The sequence below is a fragment of the Balaenoptera borealis genome, assembly GCF_965194805.1.
Source record: "Balaenoptera borealis genome assembly, chromosome: 17".
Taxonomy (NCBI): Eukaryota; Metazoa; Chordata; class Mammalia; order Artiodactyla; family Balaenopteridae; genus Balaenoptera; species Balaenoptera borealis.
In genome coordinates, this window is record NC_138876.1 from 75,241,501 (window position 1) to 75,266,231 (window position 24,731).

The window sequence follows — 24,731 nt, forward strand, 5'->3', positions numbered from 1 at the left end:
ACGAGCAGGAGATGCAGAAGGTGGATCATAAAGAGCTTTGCTTTACTTTGAAGACCTTGCAGGTCACTGAAGAATTTTAATGAGGGGAGCGACATAACGGAATTTTGGACGGGTTACTCTGATGATGGTAAAGGCTAGAATGGCTCAGAGGAGACTAGACCAGAGGCAGGGACTCCAGTCAGGAGGCTGTCTCAGTGATGCAGGTGAGAAATAATGAGAAGTTACGCTAGGGCAGTAGCCATGGGGGCAAAGAGAGTGAAGAGATTTGAGGTGGTTTTAAGAAGAAAGGGGTAGGGCTTCCCTGGTGGCGCAGTGGTTGAGAATCTGCCTGCCAATGCAGGGGACACAGGTTCGAGCCCTGGTCTGGGAAGATCCCACATGCCGCGGAGCAGCTAGGCCCGTGAGCCACAACTGCTGAGCCTGCGTGTCTGGAGCCTGTGCTCCGCAACAAGAGAGGCCACGACAGTGAGAGGCCCGAGCACCGCGATGAAGAGTGGCCCCCGCTTGCCGCAACTAGAGAAAGCCCTCGCACAGAAACGAAGACCCAACACAGCCATAAATAAATAAATAAAAAATTTTTTTTAAAAAAAGAAGAAAGGGGTAGGACTTGGCATTTAATTGGATGTGAGGAGCAAGGGCAAGGAGCAGTCTGGGAAGACACCCAGGTTTCTGGCTTGAGAGACTGGATGGATGGAAGAGTGGGGAGAGTGGGAAAGATGCTGCACTCAGTTGGGACATGTTGAGTTTGCAGTTCTTTATAGGACTTTCCGGGAGAAATGGCTGGCAGGCATTTGGATGGGAAGGTCTGGCACGCAGAAGAAAGGTCAGATGTTAAAGTCATGGAGAAGATCCAAGAAATTAGTTCATGTGTTAAAAACACTTGACTTAAAGCCATCTACTGAATCCATTTTTGTTGTTGTTGTTAAAGATGAGAACCCTAAAGACAGAATATATGGTTCTTCTAGCAGACCAGATTTCAATTTTATTAAAATAAATGACCCACTTTGATGAACAGAATAACTTCTGAGGTCTCTTACAATTCTAAAACTGTGATTCTTTTGTTCCAAAACATTGCTGTGGATCTGTAATCACCTATTGATGACAGTTAAAAGACCTGTGGCCTTAAAATTCTCTTTGTGGATGTGTAGAATATATACTTTTAAATAAGAGCCCATTATCTGTAAAGGCATACAGCCCCAAACATGCAGTGACAATGCTTATGAAAAAGAAAAAACAAATAAAGACACTATCTACATTTACCTACTCTGATCCCAATTGGCTGCAAACAGCAGAAGAATCTTCCTGCCATAGTGATCGCGGTTTTCCAGCACTCCAGGGAACCCATCGATGAGGGCCCTCTTAATGCCAGGATCATCAGCCTTGAAGTTTTTGAACATGTCCAGGTTTAGCTGGCGGTACTGGAAGTATTGGGCCAGGAGTCTAAAGGCATCTGCTTGGTGAAACTTCCTGGCTCGGAGAAATCTCAGGATGAAGGCATCATCTGTGCGTAAAAATCCAATGTCAGGCCTGGTGATGATCATGTCCCTGACTTGCTGAATATCCTGGTGCAAAACATCTGGGTTTTCATTCAGTTCTAGGCGAGCTTTCTCTATAGTCTCTGGGCTGAGTCCAGCCTGTAAATGGGTCATCTTGGCCAAATCTCCTTTCCAAGTGCTTAATTTCTGATATTTGGGAAGAAAAGAGACTGGTCCCATTCACGTGATGGTCTGCTGAAATTGTGGCCCATTCAACAGTTTTTTTACTACCAAGCTGCCACTGAAACAGACAAATAGAGGGTCTTCTTTCTGTTCCTGGAAAGCAGTAGGACATTCAGGTCCTATGTGGTGGCGGCCATCCCAAAGAGAAGCAAAACCGAGGCCATTGCTTACTGCAAAACAAATGCACACAAGAGAAACAAACAGAGATGATACAAAGAAAGTCTGGGTAAGTTAATTGGAGCTCAGAAAAGCAGTATATTATGCTTCAGATCTGATTAGAAGAATAAAGGGTATATTTTCTTTAAAAGAGGATATTTGGCATAATTTTATTATTGACAACTTCAGTGTGTAATATGCAAGTATTTGCAATACGTTTAGGAAGTTTTTAGTTACGTTGACTAGTTAACATGATAGTGTATGGTCAGATTAGTAATAGATTGCTTTTTTTTAAAAATTTATTTATTTATGGCTGTGTTGGGTCTTCGTTTCTGTGCGAGGGCTTTCTCTAGTTGTGGCGAGCGGGGGCCACTCTTCATCGCGGTGCGCGGGCCTCTCACTGTCACGGCCTCTCTTGTTGCGGAGCACAGGCTCCAGACGCGCAGGCTCAGTAATTGTGGCTCACGGGCCCAGTTGCTCCGCGGCATGTGGGATCTTCCCAGACCAGGGCTCGAACCCGTGTCCCCTGCATTAGCAGGCAGATTCTCAACCACTGCGCCACCAGGGAAGCCCAGTAATAGATTGCTTTTTTATGAATTACTCAAGAAGAGAGAAAAATCCTCCTCTGTTACCGCCTGCTTTATGGGGCTATTCACAGGCCTCCTATCCAGAGACATTATGGCCTCCCATTAGCTTCTTTTCTCAAACAGTTTCTTTCACAGAAATACGCCCTCCCCCACCTGTTTTAAAGGCAGCCATTTGCAGCTTAACAATAAAAAGGGACTTTAAAAAGTCACCCTATTTTCACCCCACAGTACCTAATTACTCAAAACTAAACTCAATGAACTGGAGCAGGGAGGGAAGGACAGGCTTATGGCTGGAAGCTTGACCTTCAGTAATCAAATTCAACAGCAGTGAGAAAGAGTCTCATGTGCGGACATTTACAAGTGGTTTTACTATTCTGCTAAAGGCAAAGGGACTTGAGGACTTCCCTGGTGGCGCAGTGGTTAAGAATCCGCCTGCCAATGCAGGGGACATGGGTTTGAGCCCTGGCCCGGGAAGATCCCACATGCCGTGGAGCAAGTAAGTCCGTGCACTACAACTACTGAGCCCGTGTGCCACAACTACTGAAGCCCGTGTGCCTAGATCCTGTGCTCCAGAACAAGAAAAGCCACGACAATGAGAAGCCCGTGCACTGCAACAAAGACCCAACACAGCCAAAAATATAAATAAATAAATTTGTTTTTTTAAAAAAAAGGCAAAGGGACTTGAAACTCTCGGTTGTCTCCTTACCTAACCCAATATCCATATGGACTTAAAAGTCATTTTTTCGTATAACTTTTCTGTTGTCCTGAAATATTATTTTACTTATGATAATGATTGTTTTTTGTTTGTTTGTTTTGTTTTTCCCTTGGTGAAATAAATTTATTTATTTTTAATTTATTTTTTATTGAAGTATGGTTGAATTATAATGTAGTGGTAATTACTACTGTACAGCAAAGTGATTCCATCATACATATATACATAGTCTTTTTCATATTCTTTTCCATTATGGTGTATCACAGGATATGGAATATAGTTCCCTGTGCTCTACAGTAAGACCTTGTTGTTTTTCCATGCTATATATATTAGTTTGCATCTGCTAATCCCACACTCCCAATCCAACCCTCGCCCACCCTCCTCCCCCTTGGCAACCACCAGTTTATTCTCTATGTCCCTGATTCTGTTTGTTTCACAGATAGGTTCATTTGTGTCATATTTTAGATTCCACATATAAGTAATATCATATGGTATTTGTCTTTCTCTTTCTGACTTGCAATCCCAATCCTGGGCATATATCCAGACAAAACTATATTTCAAAAAGATACATGCACCCCTGTGTTCATAGCAGCACTGTTCACAATAGCCAAGACATGGAAAGAGCCTAAATGTCCATCGACAAATGAATGGATAAAGAAGATGTGGTACCTATATACAATGGAATACTACTCAGCCATAGAAAAGAATGAAATAATGCCATTTGCAGCAACATGGATGCAACTAGAGGTTATCATACTAAATGATTGAGTGTTTTAATCCCCTTGGATTTTTCTACCTAAATGTTATACACACAAATGCTCATATTATTTGCGTCTTTCTCATTTTAAATATAAGTGTTTAAGCTCTCTCAGACATTGGTTTGGTCTAACTTAGGAGTTCTAAAAATCAGAACATATTAGGTGTAGAAAAACTTGCAGACATGCATTTTTTCCCTAGCTTTCCTAGATCAAACAGTATATGCAATAAGAGGCAGAACATTTACTTCCAACCTAATTATTAATGCCATATCATACAAAATAATTTTAAAGACAAAAATGATTCTTTTACTTAATTTAGGACTAGCAGTAATTTCTTCAGGGAGACAATCACCTCACACATTTCTGCTTTATGTTGCCTTTGTGATATGGAGGAGATGAAGATCAGTTCAGGTAACTAGCATTCATTTTCAAGAATGAATATAGAATAGTAAAAATTTTTATTTACAAAATGCTGGCTTTGTAAAGTAATTTGTAAGAAAGTAGCATTTAGCTCTGTAATGTGTGAAAATAAGAAGTATAACAGAGTCTTGATTCTCACTGATTCTTAAGGACTTAGAATAGTAAAGGAAAACGTGCTATGCACTAGTCCCAGGATTGGAAGAATCTTTAAAATCTGTCTAGTTCGACATCCATCTGATTTTAAAATTCCCTCTCTATTAGCCTCATCACACCCCTTCAGAATTCATCTCTGCACCCATTGCAGTCTATCTTTGATTGCTCTCACCAACCAATGACCAGGATGATTGTATAATTTATTATCCAAATTTAGACACCAGGGGTCACTAATAACAATAATGCTCAACAACAGGCATACATGGGGACATTTCCAAGCAAACCCAGACAGATGATCACTCTACTAGTGAATGACCTTTCTGTTGCCACCTCCAATAGACAAATTTTGGTAACCTATTATGGGCGACCCCATCAGCATTTGATATTGATGACTTCATCCTTCTTAAGACTCTCCCATTTTCCCACTCTTTTCTGTGATTCCATACACCCTATTTTTCTCTTAACCTCTGTCCATTCCTGCTCCATCTTCTTCTGTGCTCACCACTTCATATGCTATTTTCCAGGATCCAACCGTGGCTTAACCACCTGCATGTGGATAACTTCAGTCCATAGCTCTCTCCTGGTCTTCAGGCTTACGTACACATTCCAGTTGCTTACTGGTCACCCCCACTTAGATGTCCCCTAGACACCACACACTCAGTATGTTCAACACTGAGCTAATCATAGTTGTTCATCCTGAATCCCCTCATCCTCCTCCATCTCTTACTGACTGACATCATCTCTGTATAGTTTCCCACGCTAGAAGCCTGGGAGTCAACTATTATTCCACCTTCTCCCTTACCGCCCACATCCAGGCAATCACTTCCATAATATTCCTTAAATCTTCCCTGTGCTTTCCATCCATTTTCACTGTCTTTGTTTAGACCGCGTCTCCACTCATCTGTTTAGTTCTGCAACATTCTCCCTATGGTGCCCTTGTGGCCAACCTTGCCCTTTTCTTGTCCATTCTCTGTACTACAATTGAAATCTGCTCATGTCACTCCTTGATTGACAGCGATCAATAGCTTCCAGTTGTCCTAGGATGAAATATAAAACTCTGTGACGTGGTTTCCAAGACTCTTCATCATCTGGTCCCTATCTGTCTCTCCAGGTTCACCCTCCAGCCATGCAGCCACACCGAGACACTTGTAGTTTCGTCTTTCTTCTCTGGGCCTTGGCAAAAGATGCTCCCTCTGTCTAGAAAAACCACTGATTAACTCCTCTTTCCCCTTCAGGAGTCATCTTGGAGATCATTTTCTCCAGGAACCCTCCCTCACCTTCAGAGGTCACAGGTAGCCCGCCAGCCCTGACCACACCACATTTTATTGCCAAGTTCCTCTCTCCCTTCTCACTCTGAACTCCTTGCACAGAATCTCATTAATTACCTGGCTCTGACTCATCTGCGTATCCCCAGTACAGTGCACGCAGAGGGTCTGTGCCATGAGCAGAGCCACTATGTTGTGTTCACTGCCTATTCTCAGTGCCTGGAACTGTGCCTACACTGAGTAGGTGCCATATATCTACGTACATGCAGAACCAATTAATAAAGTAGTCAAAATGTTGTTTTAACAAGTAAGTGGTTTCCCCTTCTGTTTGGGTACCTGTAGGACTGTTTTCCTTAAATGAGGGTGTGGCAGCTGCCTTTTAATTTCCTTCCTCATCTACAAAGTATTTTTTTCCTGGAAGAAGTTAGCCTAGGCACACTGTACTTCAGATCATCGCCTCTTTGAAGCATGCTGGGTGATAGTCATGGTTCCAGCCATGGCACAGCGTGCTCAGAGCACAAGGCATAGCAAAGGCTCGTCCCTGGCAGAATATTTAAAGCTGCTGGGAGCAAGTTACTTATCTTGCAGTTCAGGGAGCTCAACAGTGTTTCCAAGATAAATTACTATGAGTTCAAGGGGAGAGTTGAGGTTGCATTTTTCATGGCCCACTTCCACACATAGTTATGCCTCCAATCTATAATCTCTGAAATACATTTGTTTCAATCTATATCTTTGTTCTGTGCTCAGCATACAGTGGAAGTTGCTGGGGAGAATACCCAAGCCAGAGTCACTGGGTTTCATACTTAGGATGAAATAGACATTTTCCATTAAAGGCAAATCCTTCATTTCAGAAGTCTGAATAGACTGCTACTAAAAATAACAGCTTCAATTGATAAGATTTAAGGCACTAAAGATGCTATGCTATACAAGAATGTTCTCCAGATGTAGCATTTTCAATTGCAATTTTTTTTGTTCACATGAAGGATTTGGTTCTCATTCAACTTTTCTGAATTGGTCAAACAAGTGTAAAGGATACATTGGACTAGGTATCACCTGAAGAAGTAGGAGCGGTTTCTGTCCTGGTGGTAATAAGAATTGCTTCAATTTATTATTTATTATAACTGCGCTTATTATGTCCCAGGCACTTGCATACTCTCTTTTTTATATAGTATGTTATTTAATCCTTAGAACAACTATATGAGATGAGTATATTATTGTCCCCATTTTTCAGTTGAGGAAACAGGCACAGGAGGTGGTAAATGACTTTCCCTAGGTTACGCAGTTACCAAGAGTCAGAAATGGGTTTAAGCTTAAGGAATATTTCTGCTGTCCCATGTTCTTTATGACTGTGCTATTTCTTCCTATATGTAGCAGAGAGGTTCTAGTATTTACCACTTAAGACCTATGTGACTGTCAGCAAGTTACCATCCCTGTCAGAACCTCACTCTCCTTCCCTAAAATTCCTTCCAGATTCACTATTCTATAAGCCTAAACGTGCCTAAGGGGTTAACAGACATTTAGGTGGCCTAACACCATACCTTACAAATGTCCAGTTACCATCTTGTCCTCATATTTCATCAGCGGATGACAGGAACTATTCAAAATCTACCTATCTATGACTTTTCCGGCTTTCATTGATTTTTGCTCTGCCTTTACGTATTTTCCTATGGCTAAAATGACAAATCAGAGGCCCTGCCATTCTGTTTGAAGGACTGATATTTTGGCGTGCCTAGTAGAGTTCCAAGCATAGCCTGGGCATTGAAATGTGCTTGATAACCCAAAAGGGCACTTTAGGCAGATTCCTATGAGCTTTGGAAACTCTCTCTTCTACTGCTGGTTGGGTCCTAAATGATTATTTATTTAGAGATTGTTTCAAATCTCTACATGAAAAGTAACTCACTACGCTCTCTGGGGAGCCCAGGGTAGATGCTTACTTCCATTTCTAATCCATGCTTTTTCTAATGAACTAGAAATTTAGGTAGTGGTATTTTTGTATGAGGGGGAGGAAAGAAGAGTCTCCATATCATATTTGAAATCATGGCATCCATAGAGTCCAGATTCATACTTCATCTCAAATTTCCATTAGAAAAAATACATATTTGTGTATTTCCTCATACAGAATTCAATCTTAAGAAAGTGTATTTGCACACACACACTTATAGACACATACCCTAGTCTTTATGAACCAAGGAGTCTAGGTGGAAAAATCATTTCAGAAAGTATAATAATTCAAATGAAATCTATTTTGGTTATTTTGTAATCTATTATTCTCATTTATTTCATTATCCTTAGAAACACACATTAAATATAATGATAACAGTCAGAATAATAATAATCATGTCTTATCTACAAATATGTACATATGTGTATTATTATTTCAAAGCATTTTACATCAATTATCTTTTTTCATCATTACAATGATTCTGCAATAGGTAGAATAAAGATAATTCCCTGGGAGATGCTGAGAATCATGTGAAATAATGTAGGTAAAAGTGCTTTGAAAATGAAAAGCTCCAGTTTACATTTACTGTAATATTCTTGTTGATATCATACTTCTGTTGTCTCCAGGTAGATAAAAGGATGTTGAAGCCTAGAACAGCTAAGCACCAGGCATTAAGTCAGGTAATGAGCTAGTGTGAAAAATGAGGGAAAAAACAAACAAGTATTTGTTGACTACTTGTTACGTGCCTCGGGCTTTGGTATTATATAGTCTAATCTCCACACCAACCTTTAAAGCTAGGTTATTACTTATTAGATAAAAGGATAAATCTGAGATTTAGATAGATTAAGTATAGCTGGAAGAACAAAGATTCATACCCAAACCTGCCTGACTCAAAGCCCGTGTTCTGTCCATTGGTCTACCCTGCCTCTCAGAATAGGTGCTTTCTCTTTACCAGCCTGGGTATCAGTGCTCACAGACTCACTCACACAGCAAGCACAGACCTACACCCCATCAATCCTAAGGAAGAACATTTAAGAGATGTAAAATTGGCCAGATTTGGGAGGAAAGAGTATATTGTTGTCATGACCAGAAAGAGGAAATCTGTAAATCCTAAATATTGTTTGAAACATAAGAACATCAATAACTAATGAACAATACCTCAAATATTTATTGCTTCTGAATGTTCTTGATAATACAAAGAACAATTTTAAATACACATAAATTTAAATTAATACAAATACAAAATGAGAAACTGTACCTATATTTGTTTCATGGGTTTCTTTTATAAGAAAAAGATGAAGAATGAATCTCAGTGATAAAACTTTCCACATGAAAGTCTAATCAACTACCTCAGCCATCAGTAAGTGTGAAAGGTGTGTTTCAAAATTTTAAATGTATATTGAATTAGGTTAACCCTTATGGCTCTTCACCTTTCTAAAATCTCACTTCTAATTTTTTAACTGAATATGTATTTCCCCCTAGGAGTGCTGAAAGGGATTTTTACACTGAATGAAATAAAAATAGATGCTGCTGATATATCAAAACCAAAATCAAAAGTCACAGTGAGCAAAAATCGTTTTTTAAGTACAATTCTATTTGAAATCTTTCCTGAAAGATGATATGCTCCCTTAGTGCCAGTGGAGCCTCTATTTAAATCTCAGAGGTCAGTTGATTACGATATTCTATGGTGCTGACCAGAAAGGAATCTTATTTCCAAGTGATGAATTTGAGATTGACCATTAAGGTTTGTAGGACTTCTCTGCATAAGTGCTGGCAAGGGAACATAAGCCTTGTGAGTAACAAATTGAACTCCAATCCACTGACTTTCTATCAAACATTAGCCAACTTGCAGATATGAGCTATCTATACCCGGGGCAGGGAGAGTAGTCTAGAAGGATAAAGGGGAGACCTTTAATCATCTGAAAGTGTAGTGTGGCCAGAATTTAGCCCCTGGCTCATGGTCAACTTTCTGTTGCTTTTAGCTCAGTAGTAGCCCAGGGCTTACCCTTGCCACATAAACATTCATTGTCTAGACTCCCTTGGCTCCCTTTAAAATAGCAACTCAACACACAGTCATCTGCCCCCATTTGTTCTTGCTCTTAAGGAAGATTAAAAGTAAATTGGAATGAGTTCTATCACAGTAGAGACACTGAGAACTTCTACCCAAAATAGATGCCAGATCAGAATTAGAATAGGCTGGGACTCAGATGAAGTGAACTTTCTTGACAAAGGATTGTGTCCTGTTCCAGAACAATCTATAAAATGTTTGTCCTTTTAGTTTGCTTTGGGGCAAATAATGCAAGGAGTTAAAGGGAAAGACAACTTGTAAGGAAGGCATGGGATTTTTTGGCCTCCTAACTGTGTTAGGTAGAAAAGTTTGTAATTGAAGCAGTGGTTACCTTACACTTCACTGTATTTTAAATAAAGAAAGTCTCTAGGGGAAAAATCATTGAGACATAGAAAATTAAACTGGAATGTTTTTCTATGCCATTAAACCATCCCCATAAGAAGTCATTGGCAGTCAATGCCCCAGTTTTAAGGACAGATTCATTGTGCTTCTTAGGAGTATCAATGAGAAGGGAAGGAAAACAAAAACACTTGGAAGAAGGTATTTCTCTCAGACTCTTTTTGAGGAGGAAGAACTGGAGGAATGTAAGAAAGGCAGGGCTCACTCAAAGATAGCCATTAAACCCACTGGTCCCCCTTTTCCACTCAGTGTTTTTCCCCGCGTATCTATGTGACTAGGACTCTTTTTCTGGGTGTGATTTGGAAGACTATGAAAGCAGCAGGAATCAGAATTAAGAAAACTGCCTGGTGAAAATGAAAGGCAGCAGAGGTGGGAGGAAAGGGGCTATTTGCATAACTTTCTCCTCAACTAGAGCTATGATTTTTGAGCTCTTATTGCCTCAGAGCTTGGCGTGGTTTTTGCTTTGTTTTAGTGTGAGTGCCATTATTTAATAATCCGACATAAAGGTGGGCATGTTAAAAAAAAAAAAAAAAAAGAAGGAATTTGTTCTTTGCTGTTGCTTCTCAAAGTATGGTCCACGGGTCAGCGGCATCGGCAGCTCGTGGAGCTTGTTAGGACCACAGACGTCAGGACCCACCCAGACGTGCTGAGTGGTTCACAGAATCCCCAGTCAGTTTGGATGCACATTAATGTTTGAGCAGCGCTGACCTAAAGGATTGATAATCAAAGGGCTTGAGAAGGTAGGTTAATTACCCCTGAATTCAGAGCTCACTCTGTCTGCGACAGCAGTGCTACTTTGTCCAAGAGGAGAGTAAAAGCACTCCCAGTGTGCTTTTGGAGCATTGACCCTTCCTTTTGGAGAACTGACACTCATAAAAGATCACCTCATTAATTGTTCTCAAACATGCTAGTATGCCCTATATACCAACCAAAAGCAATGAAGGAAGGAAGGAGGAAGGAAGCAAGTGAAAGCAAGAGAGAGGGAGAGAGAAAAGGAAAGAGAGAAAAATCTTACATGTTTAGTTTGATTTATTTTGTCCACACATAAGACTAGATGGCTTTTATTTATAGAGCCTGGGATTGGAGTTCCCAAGTGCCATTTCCAGGCCCACGGATTCTCTCTTACTCCCTCCAAAACTACAAACTAGTGAATACTGAATACACTGTGTACTTGACACACATACAGGTGTGGAACTTTACCTAAGACATTTGAGCAATTATACAGGCTGAACTGACATGATGTTATTCTAAGGAGAGGAGATGGAGAGAGTGGTCTGAACAATACCTACAAATTGGAGGTATGGCTAAAAGGGTCCAGAAGACAAGAGTGGATCATCTCAAACACATATGGGGAAAACCCTACTGGCTCAGAAGTCAGGAAGAAGAAAGCTCACAGAGAATTAGCCCCCCGCACAGAAACTTTCATGTGATAACAGGTCCGTAAAGGGGGAGAATAGGGTTACCCGGCCAGAGACAAGATGATAAGGGGCTGTGGGAATCAGCAGAAATAGTGGAGAATAATGAACTTATTAACTGAATAAATGAAAGCTTTTTTATGGAGAGGAGAGTGACCAGTTGATTTCTACATCCATGAAGAATCAAGCCAAAGAAGATAAACTTCCATTAAGCTAAGAAAAACTTGGATTGAAAAATAACCACAGTTTTCTCTAGAGAAATGTACACTTGGGGCTGACATTGGAGGCTACAGTCTTAGAGTAATACTGTGGATCTTCTCCTGAAATTTAGTCTAGTAAATAAACAACTGGATAAAATGAACAATAATCAAAACAATAAAAATTTGGGAGAAAGATGTAATGGGGAAAAGATCCCTCTTAGCTTAAGGGGTATTTCTGGGCTGATTGCATGTGGCCAAACTTCATACTTTGTATACCCGTTCTGCTGTGTTTCGTCCTCTGGGTCACCATTTAATGGGAAAGCAGAGAAGATCCAAGTCAACCTGGATCCATTTACTAAGGATGCCTCTGCTGGGGAAATGTGTGAAATCGTGAATAGGCTTCTCAGGGTTACTAAGGTGTCCTTTTGTGAAACCTGCAGAAGTGAAAAGACACCACCAATTCTGGAGTTCTAGATTCCCCCATTTGGGAAATGAATGACCTTCCAGCTTTATACTCCACGATTCTAAAGGATGCACCTCTCTGGGAACATGTCTACAAAAGTGTTATGATGCCATTCTGCTGGAAAATGTGTTTTCTGTTCACCTTTAAATCCATCATAAAAATGAGAAATTTCTGTTATTGAAAATATGAAAAAAGCAAAATATCCCGTAATAGAAAAAACAAAAGGGGAAGCCAGGATAGTGGCACTTTAGAAAAATTAATAAGCTCAGTATAATATCTTAGTCAAAGAAAAGCATTGCTTCTGAGAAGCAGCATTGTTTTGAAATTTCCCCAGCCACAGGAAATTGTATCAGGCACAGGAAGAAGTAGCATTGAAGGCACTACATTCCTGGCCTGAGTTTCTGGTTCAAGCAGCTAGAACTGGCAATATGTACATTTTAAAAAATTGTCTGGGCTGAACCGTTCTTTGCAGACAGATAAGGGAGTTTTAAGAATCCGGTTGCTTGGGGACTTGAGAAGTCCAGTTTACTGTGGATATTACCAATCAAAGGACAATATATAGATGACCAGATTTCCTTCCTCTCTAAAATCCATTTCACCAGATATTTTCACTAGTTTTCTTGGTTTGAATTCAAAAGTGAGTGAATTTTAGACGCAGATAGAATTAATTCATAGCAGTAAATAACTTTTGACAAAATACTACTATTCCTCATTCAAGAAGAGTATTTGATGTGAATTTTTCCTCAAAATTTCTTCCTTGTTTGTGACTTTTTTTTTTTGACACTGCCTCTGATAATGAGCAAGCTGATTTAGACAAAACTTGGCTTCTTTTTCTCTTTAAAGAGGCAGAATAAATGTACAACGGGGATTTTTTAATCAACCTTTTCTGTGCTTTGGTTTAAACTTGGTTGTTACATGTGACTGACGTTATTCCCATATGAAATTATAATCCATCTCATTTTTAATAAAGATGTTGATTTTATGAAAAACAATTTGCTAAAAAAAAACCCCAGCATTTTGCTGTTTGGTAACAATTGGTTAAATGAGTACCCACGAAAAGATTTTTATTTATGACAGGCTCGGGCACTTATTTTCTGAGGTTTGTTAGCTCTTATAAAACAGATGATCCTGGCTAAATCAAAGAGGTGGTGTGACTTGTGTTTGGACCTTCAAGATATTTGAAGACCCTAACTTCCTTTCAGCTGAGATAGAAAATCTTAGCACTCTAAAAGCAGAACCTGGTAGAACACAGTTACATAAAATGCCTTTTCCATTTTTTTTTCACTCTATTACCCTTTACTATTATAGGAAAATGGTGTTATTGCCTGATTACTGAGAAAGCACACAGAAATCTCGCCTTCCAAATCCGAGTCAGTCCTTGACTAGGATGAACAAAGCCAGGCCATCTGCTCTGAATATCATTACTACTTTGGCCATTTGGGCAAGGGATCTATCTTCTCTGCTTCAAAGAGAGGTTTTAGATTGGAAAATTGAAATTAAATAAGTAGACAGGAAGAGACATTTGGACAAATAACACTTTCCAAAGAGAGCCCCATTTGTTAGGTTATTATCATCATGATCATTTTAATTTTCATTCTGGCCACAGAGTTAACCTTTGGGGTCTCCGTTTTACAAAACATTTCAGTAAAAAACTTAATTCCAGAGTTTCTGCAATAAACGCTTAGGAAGGAAAACCAGCATGTGGGTGAATGAGTCATCAGTCACCCCCCCCCCGCCCCGCTTCCTGGTGATTCTCCACTGGAAAACCAGAAACATGGATTGAGTTTATACAGCTATTTCACCAGAATAATACTATACCGCAGGCCATGTTAATTTCCTGAACTAAACAGTCCCTAATCTGCTGAAAGGCAGCTGGCTAACTGCTGGTGTCTGGCAAGTGCCCTATCTGTCCCCCTGCCCAGGGTATCTCTCTACTGTCTTCACTTTCCCGTTCTCTCAAGCAGGCGTCTCTCTTTGTTTTCAGGGGTGTAGCCCACCTGAACTTTCCTTTCTATGCCTGAAAACTTGGGCTCTTTTCCTCTATCCTGCGGACCTGCGGCTTTGTCTAAGTGACAAGGCACAGTTGTGTTGACTGTAGTTACGGCGCTGGTGATGGTGGAGATCATGACGGTGATGGTGGAGATGGGGGGCTGATGGTGTAAGGAGCGCAGGCTGAGCGGGCGCCGGGGGCGGGGAGGATGGACCACGGAGGCGGTGGAGAGTGGGGTGCGAGAGGGATGGAGTGAGCAGGGATTGCAGATGGGAGCTGTCCACGCGCCGAAGTGCTGAAACGCCGCGGCCATGGCATCGCAAGAGCGGAGAAAGGCGGGGAGGCGCTGCAAATATAGAAGGGAGAAAAAAGGCAACAAATACCTTCACACGGCCGCCCAGCCTTGCTTTGGGAATGTGTTTCTGCAGGTGTCCTCGGTGCTGAGCTGAGTGGGTGAGATCCCCTATTCTGGCAGGTTCGGGCTCAGATTTCTCTAGAAAGCTGTGAATGAGAGCCCTGGCTCTTAGGGGCTGTGATTTTGGTAGGAGGCGTGTGCGCCCGAGACTCTGTCCTTCTATATGGAGGCTGGCTTTCCCCTGGGTCCTAAATGCCTCCGCAACGTTTGTTTCCCCCGGTTCCGTCAAGACAATACTAAGAATTATTGTAATTTTGTAACATCTGGGACAAAAAGTATTTACTTACCATTACCCCCCGACAGACACAAACCTTAAAAACAAAACCTTTTAAACAGATTAATGCAACCGCTGAAACAAGACTCGTGTGTGTGTGTGTGTGTGTGTGTGTGTGTGTGTGTGTGTGTAAATTTAACAGATGAGAAAGTATCACAGACCTATAGGGGAAAGGATGGATTATTTCATTAACAAATGGTGGTAAGAAAATGAACGATTTGGAAAAGGCTCAAATTAAAGCCCCATCGTACCAAATTAATTCCACCTAGATTAAAGAGCTAAATAAGAAAGTAAAATAAAATTTAGAAAAACAACTAGAAGAACATAAGAAATATGTTTACTGATTTCAGCATAGGGAAGGCTTTCTAAGCACCGGAGGAATAGAAGCAATCATAAAGAAAAAAGGGCAATAAGTTTGAGTGCATAAGAATACTTTTGAATGTAAAAATGTCGTTAACAATGTAAATATAAATGACCACTTGGAAAAAATTGCAACAACTATATGTTTCATACATAAAATATCTCATATATCAAAAGAAATACACTATCAGCCCAAGGGAAAAAAAAAAAACAAGGACAAGCACATGACAAAGAATTCACTAAAGAAAGGTGAATGCATTATAAACCTATTTTTTTTTAAATCAACCTCTCCTGTACAGAGATACGTAATTTAAAATAGTGGATTTTGGCTGAGGGTTTAAATCTACTTAATATCTCATGTTGTTGAGATAACGGTGAAGAAGTGTAACCTTTCTATAAATCTATTTTGCAACATACATTGAGTCATAGTATACATACAGTTAGACCCAATAATTCCACTTTATGCACCTTATCCTAGGGATATAATCAGATATGCAGATAAGGATTTATGTACATAAATTTAATTTAGGACCATAGAAACTGTCAAAAATAATGAAAGAATCACATTTTTGTATATAGCCTATAATATTTGCAGCTATTAAAAACATATTTTTGAAGACTACTGTAGACAAAGAAACATGCTCACAAAATGGTAAGTGAAGAAAAAGCAAGATAGCAGATACAGTACCGCCCATTATAAAGTTTTCATATTTACTAATAAAAAGAAACATTAAATATTTTAATGCAACCTTTTTATCGTATATTTCACGGAGCCTTTAAAATTGTCAGAATTCTTCCAACTCTGACATAGCATTATGTGTTTATTTACTTATCTGTATATTATCTCTCTCTCCAATAGAATGTAAGTGCCACGTGGTAGAAAATTTGTCTCTTCTGTTCAGGACTTCTTCCCAATCACCTAGAAGAATGCCTGAATGTCATAGAAGTTCAATAAATATTTGAGAAATAGAAAAATGAATGAACGAATGAATGAATGAATGACATAACCCCCCACATACCGATATGTTTTAAAACATTTTATAAAGCTATGAATTTCATATAAAAAGTTATCCAAAAAGGTATAGTACACCAAAACGACCTGAGGTTGCTGCTGAGTTTCGATCACATATCAGCTTAAAGAGACATCTCCAAAAGTATAACTAATCATGGACATGACTTGCAAAGTAGCACTAAATGGGAACTTTTTAGGAGAAAAAAGTTTTCTCTGATTAATTTGCAGTCTAATACTGTTCACTTCTTCTTGATCATGATCCCTTTAAAAGCTTTGTAGACTTTCCTTTCTTCTGAGATGTTAATGTTAATTATTCTGCTTCTCTTCCTCCTTTCATCAATTTTATAACCACTAATAGAAATATAAACCAAGACCAACACGTAAGTGTTTCATTAGCCTATGATATAAAAAGACTTTTTCAAAGTTTCAGATGAATTTGGCTACCTTTGCTCAGCTTCTGTTCTCTTTCAGTTTTTTTTTCCACTGTCAATTGTGACTTTTGAATGACATCAGTGATAACCTAGCCAAGTTTTATTTGTATTTGTAGAGACAAAAATCATATATGTGTGTGTGTTGTGTGCGTACTCTCCTTCCCGAGAAATCTTTATAGAAGAAAACTCTCCCCACTTATATGAGGCTGAGACATAAACCCAGAGTGCTCCTGCCTGATCGAGTGATAGGACCTACAGAGATGGGCAGAGTAACCACAAAAGCTACTGGCTGCCAGAAATATAGTCTTATATTCTGAAAGTTTAAAAAAAACAGTTTTAAAATTTACTTGCACTGATCAGAGTGAAAAAAATAGTTTTTTTTAAAAAACCTCTCTTTTATTTATGATTAGAACAGATATGTTCACTATATTACAAGATTTACTTCTTCCCAAAGTGCCAGTGAAAGTATACCATTTCACTTTGTATTTAAGGATATTATCCTTGCATTGTTTATCATAATACCATTCTACACCGCTTAAAATTTCTGTGTAAGAACAACTGCCCTTTACTGAGTAGATGTGTCTTCACTGTGTTGGATCTTTTTGTTTCCAGGATCCAGATTATCTTTGCTCAGAGCCTTTGCTTGGTAACTGCTAAGCAGAGGCTTCTGTGATGGGTTTCTTTTCTTTCCTCACCCTGATTGAGATTGTTCTGGTACTTGGCACACTCTACTTACCCTCCATTTCAGCTTCTTGTATTTCTCAGCCGCCTACGTATTTGTTTGCAGGGCTCCTCCACATCCCCTTTGTGTATAAGTAGCCAGTGCCAAGGGTTCAAGTGTAGTCAGCTCATCTGCTCACAAGCATCTTTCCTGGTCCCTGACCTCGTGCCTGACATTCCTAAGTCAGTTACTCATTTCCGCACTGCCTTAAAGGACCCTGTTGCTGTTGGATTTGCTGTGGTCTAGGTTTGGTTGACGGGAAGGTGCTTTCTGTGGTTGGCTAGTGACCGATGAAGGTTGTATCCATGTGGGAGTGCACTAAAGTCTAAGAGTCCAGGCAGATGGGATAATACCCAGAGAAATCTCGATATTTATAAGAGAGATGTTAGGATGATATTACAATGGTAAAATAGCACATTTCTAGACAATTGGATGTTTAAGGACTGGGTAATGTATAAAGACTAAGGTCAAATTGCAAAAGTAAAAATATTTTACTTAGCCATAAGGATAATTCATTCTCCTTATGTATGTTTTGTAATGTACATCTCAATTTATTTATTTATTTATTTATTTTTATAAATTTATTTATTTATTTATTTATGGCTGCACTGGGTCTTCGTTGCTGCACACGGGCTTTCTCTAGTTGTGGCGAGCAGGGGCTACTCTTCGTTGCGGTGCGCGGGCGTCTCATTGCATTGGCTTCTCTTGTTGCGGAACACGGGCTCTAGGCACGCGGGCTTCAGTAGTTGTGGCTCACGGGCTCTAGAGCGCAGGCTCAGTAGTTGTGGCGCACGGGCTTAGTTGCTCTGCAGCATGTGGGATCTTCCCGGACCAGGGCTCGAACCCATGTCCACTGCATTGGTAGGCAGATACTTAACCACTGCGCCACCAGGGAAGCCCTCAATTTATTATTATAAGAGACTGTCACTAATATTTTTACTATCTAATATGCAGGCCAGTGTTGAAGTTTTAGAGTTTGTATTAGTCAGGATAGGCTAGGTAATGCTGAAAGAACAAATTAACTCTGCACTGCCAGTGGCTTCCCACAGCAGTGTCTTCCTCCTTGTTTACACTTGTTTGGGGGCTGGGGAGAAAAGGAGCTGTGTTCCATCTGGTCAGGGCCAGGTGAGGAATTGGCACAGCAGGGAAGAACAATGCATGGAGAACTTAGACCTGCTTGGAAGTAACACACATCTTTTCTGCTCACAGCCCATTGGCCAGAACAAGTCACATGGCCCTGCCTATGTAAAAAGGAGCTGGGAAATGTGTACAAGCACAGGGATATTTGATGAGCAGTCAATATTTTTTTTTAATTAATTTATTTATTTTTGGCTGCATTGTGTCTTCATTGCGGTGGCTTTTCTTGTTGAGGAACACAGGCTCTAGGCGTGCGGGCTCAGTAGCTGTGGCTCGCGGGCTCTAGAGCGCAGGCTCAGTAATTGTGGCACATGGGCTTAGTTGCTCCCACAGCATGTGGGATCTTCCCGGACCAGGGCTTGAACCCGTGTCCCCTGCATTGGCAGGTGGATTCTTAACCACTGAGCCACCAGGGAAGCCCGAGCAGTCAATATTTATACAGCATTCTTCCCTGGTGGTTACCAAAAATGTCTTAACACACATAGGACATACTCAACCCATCTCCAAAGATTAATTTATTCACTACATCTAGCTCCAGGTTTCAGATCTCTAGGTTTTATGGAGTTGTCTTATCTAGATGTGATCCTCTGTCCTAAAGATGTATTAAAATGCAAATTATTTGCAACCTATCTGCCAACATACCCAACATATAACAGTAAGAGAGGGACAGGGTAACCACAGCAAACACTCCCGTTTAGAAAGGGAAGGATGGGAGAATCCCTGGCAGTCACTGAGCCCAGTAATTCTGAAATCACACTGAACGGGTGTGGCCAAGACCTCCTGCACTGGGGGTTAGAGGGTTTTTTTGATTAGAGTCTTACTCTGGTCTCTGGGAAAAGCTTCTTATTCCTTTGTTCTCTGTGACCCCTGGCACCACATCTGAAAGATTGCTGTTTTTTCCATTATACACCTTGGCCGCATCCAAAATGGGAATTACAGAATATGCCCTTAGTTGAAATTGAATTTCCAATTTTAGTTTCAATTTCTATTTCACTTGGGTCACAGCAAACATCCAGTTCTTTGAGTAGCAGTATGCACTCAAGAAACCACACAACCACATAGTTAAACATTTATAAATTCCAGCATTTATTTCCCCCAAAGTCTAAATGAGTAAGCAAGCTAAAAAGGTGGTAAAGTGGTTTACAAACTGTATCTCTGAATTGGTCAGTTTTTCTCTGTCTTGACCACTACCAGATATCTTCTGCTTGTTGTCATTTTGAGGGTTCTTGGAGAGATTCAGGGAACCAATGTCACAGGTTGCTCCATCACTGCTGTGGCAGGTTGGGTGTATCTTCCAACTGGGACCTGGGTGGTATCGATATACCTCACATTCCATTGATTCAAGGTTACAACATTCAGTGTTGCATCGTTAAGCTGGAGTGTTCATAGATCATTGTATTCTAATCTGTCCTGGACAAGGTGACCATATCAAAGTATCCCATTTCCTTTGGAGTGACATGGAAAAGCTTTAAGTTCACATCTAGTCAATTTTGCATGTAAAGCAGGTGTGAACAAGTGGTTACAAACAAGATGAGGCATCCTTTACAATATTTTGAAAGATATATACTTCAACCTCCTTAGGGGATACAGTTTTTCAGACCATTACCTTCCATAGGGGAACAAGGGGGGCACACAAGTTATTTCAGTTCTCTAAGGCTCATGAATTTTTTATTCCAAGTTCATAGGTTTTTTGAAAGTATTCTCTGAATACTTTAGAGGTGCATTGTCTGTCTGGCTTAATCGGTTTCATATTATAATATCCACAGTATAATTCTTTGGAGACATAGACTTCAGATCTGCTATATTTGTTTGCTTTTTTACCCCCTCAATATATTTTTTACCTCTCAGTATATTTGAGCCTCTCTGGAGTAGTAAGTGGTAAAGCCAGATCCTTTACCTGATCTTTTTCTGGAAAAAGTCTAAACCATTGAGAGGTTTTAAGTAACCATGAAGTAACATCCTTAATCTGATTCTTGCCAAAAATATCTGTTTTAATGGACTTTTCCTCAAATTCTTTCTTAATTTTAACTCTTTCTTTGGGAGTAAAACTCAATCAGCTATTCCAACATGGTGAAGTGTTGGATTTCTAGAAGTCTCTATTTCCTTGTATTTCTACTTATAAAACCAGTCATCCTTTTCTTTCTCTCTTTACTATCTTGTAAGACACAACAAATAATAACCAAGACATTCTACCACAAACACTTTGTTTTTCACTCACTTTCCCCTAGAAATTTGAGTTCTTTAAATATGCAAACTTACTAAGTTATTGCAGGTGACAGTTTTGCCAAATGTTTTACTACTGCATAACACGGATTATGTTCCTTACCTTTGATATCAGACTCCTAACCACATATTGCCAACCATTAAGTCAACACTACACAATTTATTTTTTAATACAGCATTTCACTTCCAGGAGATGGTAGGCTATGCTTCAATAATAAGTAAATCCAAAGATCTCAGAGTCTTCATACAACAAAATCTTATTTCCCATGCTGGAGGTTCAGTGCTGGTTGACAGGCAGATGGGATGCAGGGGAGATTGAAGGGCTCTGCTCCTCAAAGTCAGACTTAGGGAAGTCCCATCATTTGGAAAGCCATCATGACAGAAAGAATGAGTCCATGAGAACTCACACTTACTCTTCCTGCTCTGACCTAGAAGTGACATGTATCATTTCTACTCATAGCCCATGACCAGAATAAGTTGTTTGCTCCTACTTGAATGCATGGAGCTGGGAACAAGGGAGAGAGTAGTTGATGTGCAGTAGGATTTAATAGGGAAGTGCAAACCTAAGCTCATTTCCATGCTTGAGAGACTAAAAACAAAGACCTAACAATGCATCATTATACTCTGACACTCATCGGAGGGAATCATCATGCAGGATCAAACAGTAGGAAGTGCTCAAGGTTGGAAATTCTAGACAGAAAGAGTAAAGTAATTCAACCTGTAGAGAATGTCTACTATGTTTCAACAAGGAAGCATAACCACTGCTATCATAATTATTACTTTCTATGACTGGAAAACAAAAGAACGCAGTAATCAGTATCAGTATGATTCAAGAAAGAGCATGAGATTTGGAGTTCAAAGGCTTTGGTTCAAGTCTCTGCTTCTTACTAGCTGTGGGATCTCAGGCGAATTACTATAGTAAACACAGGTTTTCTGTCTGGACTATATACCTTTGTAGAAACTCCTCTTCCCCCACTATCTAAAATTCCTGTCCAGACCATGTCATGGGCTGACACGTGACAATTTGATTAATTGTTGCTGGAAAGTGCCACAATGGGTAAACAAAGTAGGAGGAAATGAAGCCCGTGAGAGTTTGAAAACCTCTGGAGAGTATATCATTTTGTGGCGTCGATGGCGGCAGATCTCCTGCCCCCCCCCCCACGCCCCTCTTTCCGTTCGCCCTCAACATTGTTTTAGATCCTCCTCATCCTTCCAAGCCCATCTCTTCCACAAAGCTTCGCCGGAGACTGGGCTCCCGGCATTGCTGCGATAGGCTTCTCGCCATTGCGGTGAGCTGGGTGAACGGTGCCATGACTCTGATTGTAGTCCTTTTAAGTACTGGGGAGACTTAGAGAAGAAAGGTCTAACCTCAAAGGCAATATCTTGAGACCATGTATTGTCTTCCAGAGGGAAAGAAGCTCAAGCAGGAAAGTCACAGTTTGGTGACTTCAGACTGTCTCAGGACTGTCTGCTCCTTGGGGTCAAAATCGATGTCGAATTCATCTTTGTTTCCCAAGGCACCTGGCACAAGGAGAAGTCATCCAGAGAGTCATGAGGACACTCAGGCAGCCTCTGGAGAGGCCCGTGTGGGAAGAAACTGAGGCCTCCCATGAGCTACAAGCACCACCTTGCTAGCCTGTGACTGCACCACCTTGGAAGCAGATCTTTCAGCTCCAGTCACTTCTGATGACTGTGGTCCTGGTGACATCTCGGCCGCAGCCTCATGGGACGCCCTGGGCCAGAATCACCCGGCTGAGCAGTTCCCAAATTAATGAACTGCACAAACAATATCATGATGGTTATGGAGTTTCTTGTACATAAGAATGGCCTGGGGACTTTCCTGGTGGCACAGTGGTTAAGAATCAGCCTGCCAATGTAGGGGACACGGGTTTAAGCCCTGGTCTTGGAAGATCCCACATGCAGTGGAGCAACTAAGCCTGTGTGCCACAACTACTGAGCCTGCACTCTAGAGCCCACGAACCACAACTACTGAAGCCCACGTGCCTAGAGCCCATGCTCCGCAACAAGAGAAGTCACTGCAATGAGAAGCCCGCACACCTCAATGAAGAGTAGCCCCCGCTCGCCACAACTAGAGAAAGCCCACATGCAGCAACGAAGACCCAACACAGCCAAAAATATAAATAAATAAATAAAGTAATTTATTAATTAATTAATTTTAAAAAAAGAATGGCCTGGAATAGAGTGGCATCTATGTTAATGCTTTCTGCAGATGCTTGCATCCATGTCTTCAGAGCCTCCTTGCCATCATGGGGCTCCGGTTGTAATATATGTTGTCCATGTTGCCACAAAGCAGCCTAAAGCTTTCCATGACTTTACACCAGCATATGAGGCTGAGAATGTTTGGAAATGTGCCCAGGGTGCCAGCTATGACAGTAGAGTAGAAAGAGGATCGCTGGATTTCACAGGCAGATGTACCAGACTTGGTGCTGCACCCTTTTCTCAAGCTTACCACTGCGTCTGGACTGCGTTTGAATCCTTTTCTGAGTGTGACACTGCCAATCCCGTGTGCACTACAGATGCGGAAATCGTATTCAAGGACTGTTAGTTGGACTGGGTTTTATATTGGTTTCACTGACCATATCCTATCAGACAATGGTGCCAATTTTAAAGCAAAAAGTACCCTGCTGTAGGGAGCTTCACATGACGTTCCATGGACCATTCACTGCCTGAGTCACACCAGGGAGTTAGGTGTCACTGAAAGATGGCTTGGATTCTCAAAGAAAAAGCTTAAAAAGCAATGGAGAGTAGATGCTCAACTTCTAGTGGAGTTCATGGTTAAGTCTGTCAGGCTGGGCTCTAATGTGGCATTTCCCCAGCAAGTACCTCTCATTTGAATAGAATGTTTAATTATGAGATTGAGGAAAGGAGGAGGAGCTCCAGATTCAGAATTCAGAAGAAAATGACTACTGGGCTGATAACTCCTTCTGTATTAGTCAGGGTTCTCCAGAGAAACATTACCAATAGGTTATGTATGTATATACACACATACATACTTATATCTGTATCTATATCTATATATCTATCTCTGTATCTATACTTCACAGCCTACACATTCAAGAAAGAGTCTTTGGGTGAGGAGGAGTGGGGGCAATGCACGTCCACATCCCTTCTACTTCACCACTGCTGGAGCCCTTGACCTCAGTCCCTGACAGTGTCACTCTTTGTCCGGGGTGGTGTAACCAACTGCTGCTCTGGGGATGGAAATGTCAGGCTTGCTCATGTTTTCTGTGTTTGTCTGCATGTTGTAATTGGGCAAGTAAATGCTCACTCCAAACTAGTGGTATATTTCTCGAAATTTTATACTATTTTTATGATGCTGAAGTATTTGCTTTAATTCTAAATAAAAATTTATATTAAAAAAAAAAAAAGAAAACCTATGGAAAGAGAGTCCTATGGGTCCCATTTCCTGTTCCAAGGTTTTGATTCCCAAAACTCTTCCCTCAACTGTTTGAGCCACATGAACTAGCCCATCAAGTTCATTTGAATGGAATTTGAATTTTCATCTTTGCTATTAAGTAGTTCTAGTTAATTCTACTGATTTCTTTGAAAGAGTTTGAGGAGACCTTACTACTCAGACCACTCTTTGAAACCTGGTCCTATGAGAAATGTCTACTTCCCTGAAAATTGGCCCCCTTAGTGAATGCCCAAACTTAGGAGGAGAAAATAAGAAGTACTAGTGAGTTTAACTGTCATTACCCATACTAGGATTTGCCTATGAGACTTCTTACCATTTAGCCAGATTACTTTGGGGAATCCCAAACTTTTCCACACACATCTCCTCTTTGTTAGGGCAAAAATAAGCAGTTGAGTATTAGAAATTATACACCTTAATTCCCACCAAACCTCTGCAAAATGTAAGTGTCTTTTAGAGAGAGGTTATTCATTATGTCA

The 24,731-nt window shown here is 40.5% G+C and overlaps 1 protein-coding gene across 1 annotated transcript in view; it reads right to left on the reverse strand.

Annotated features, from left to right (window-relative positions):
• Positions 1-17,030, reverse strand: part of CLVS1 (clavesin 1) — a 163,355-nt gene extending 146,325 nt beyond the window's left edge. Inside the window, exons 1-2 of the mRNA XM_082364725.1 lie at positions 14,630-17,030; positions 1,261-1,888 (exon numbers count right to left, since the gene is read on the reverse strand). Coding sequence (XP_082220851.1) covers positions 1,261-1,715 — 455 coding nt within the window. The 5' untranslated portion in view covers positions 1,716-1,888; positions 14,630-17,030. The remainder of the gene's footprint in view (positions 1-1,260; positions 1,889-14,629) is intronic.
• Between the last annotated feature and the right edge of the window lie 7,701 nt (positions 17,031-24,731).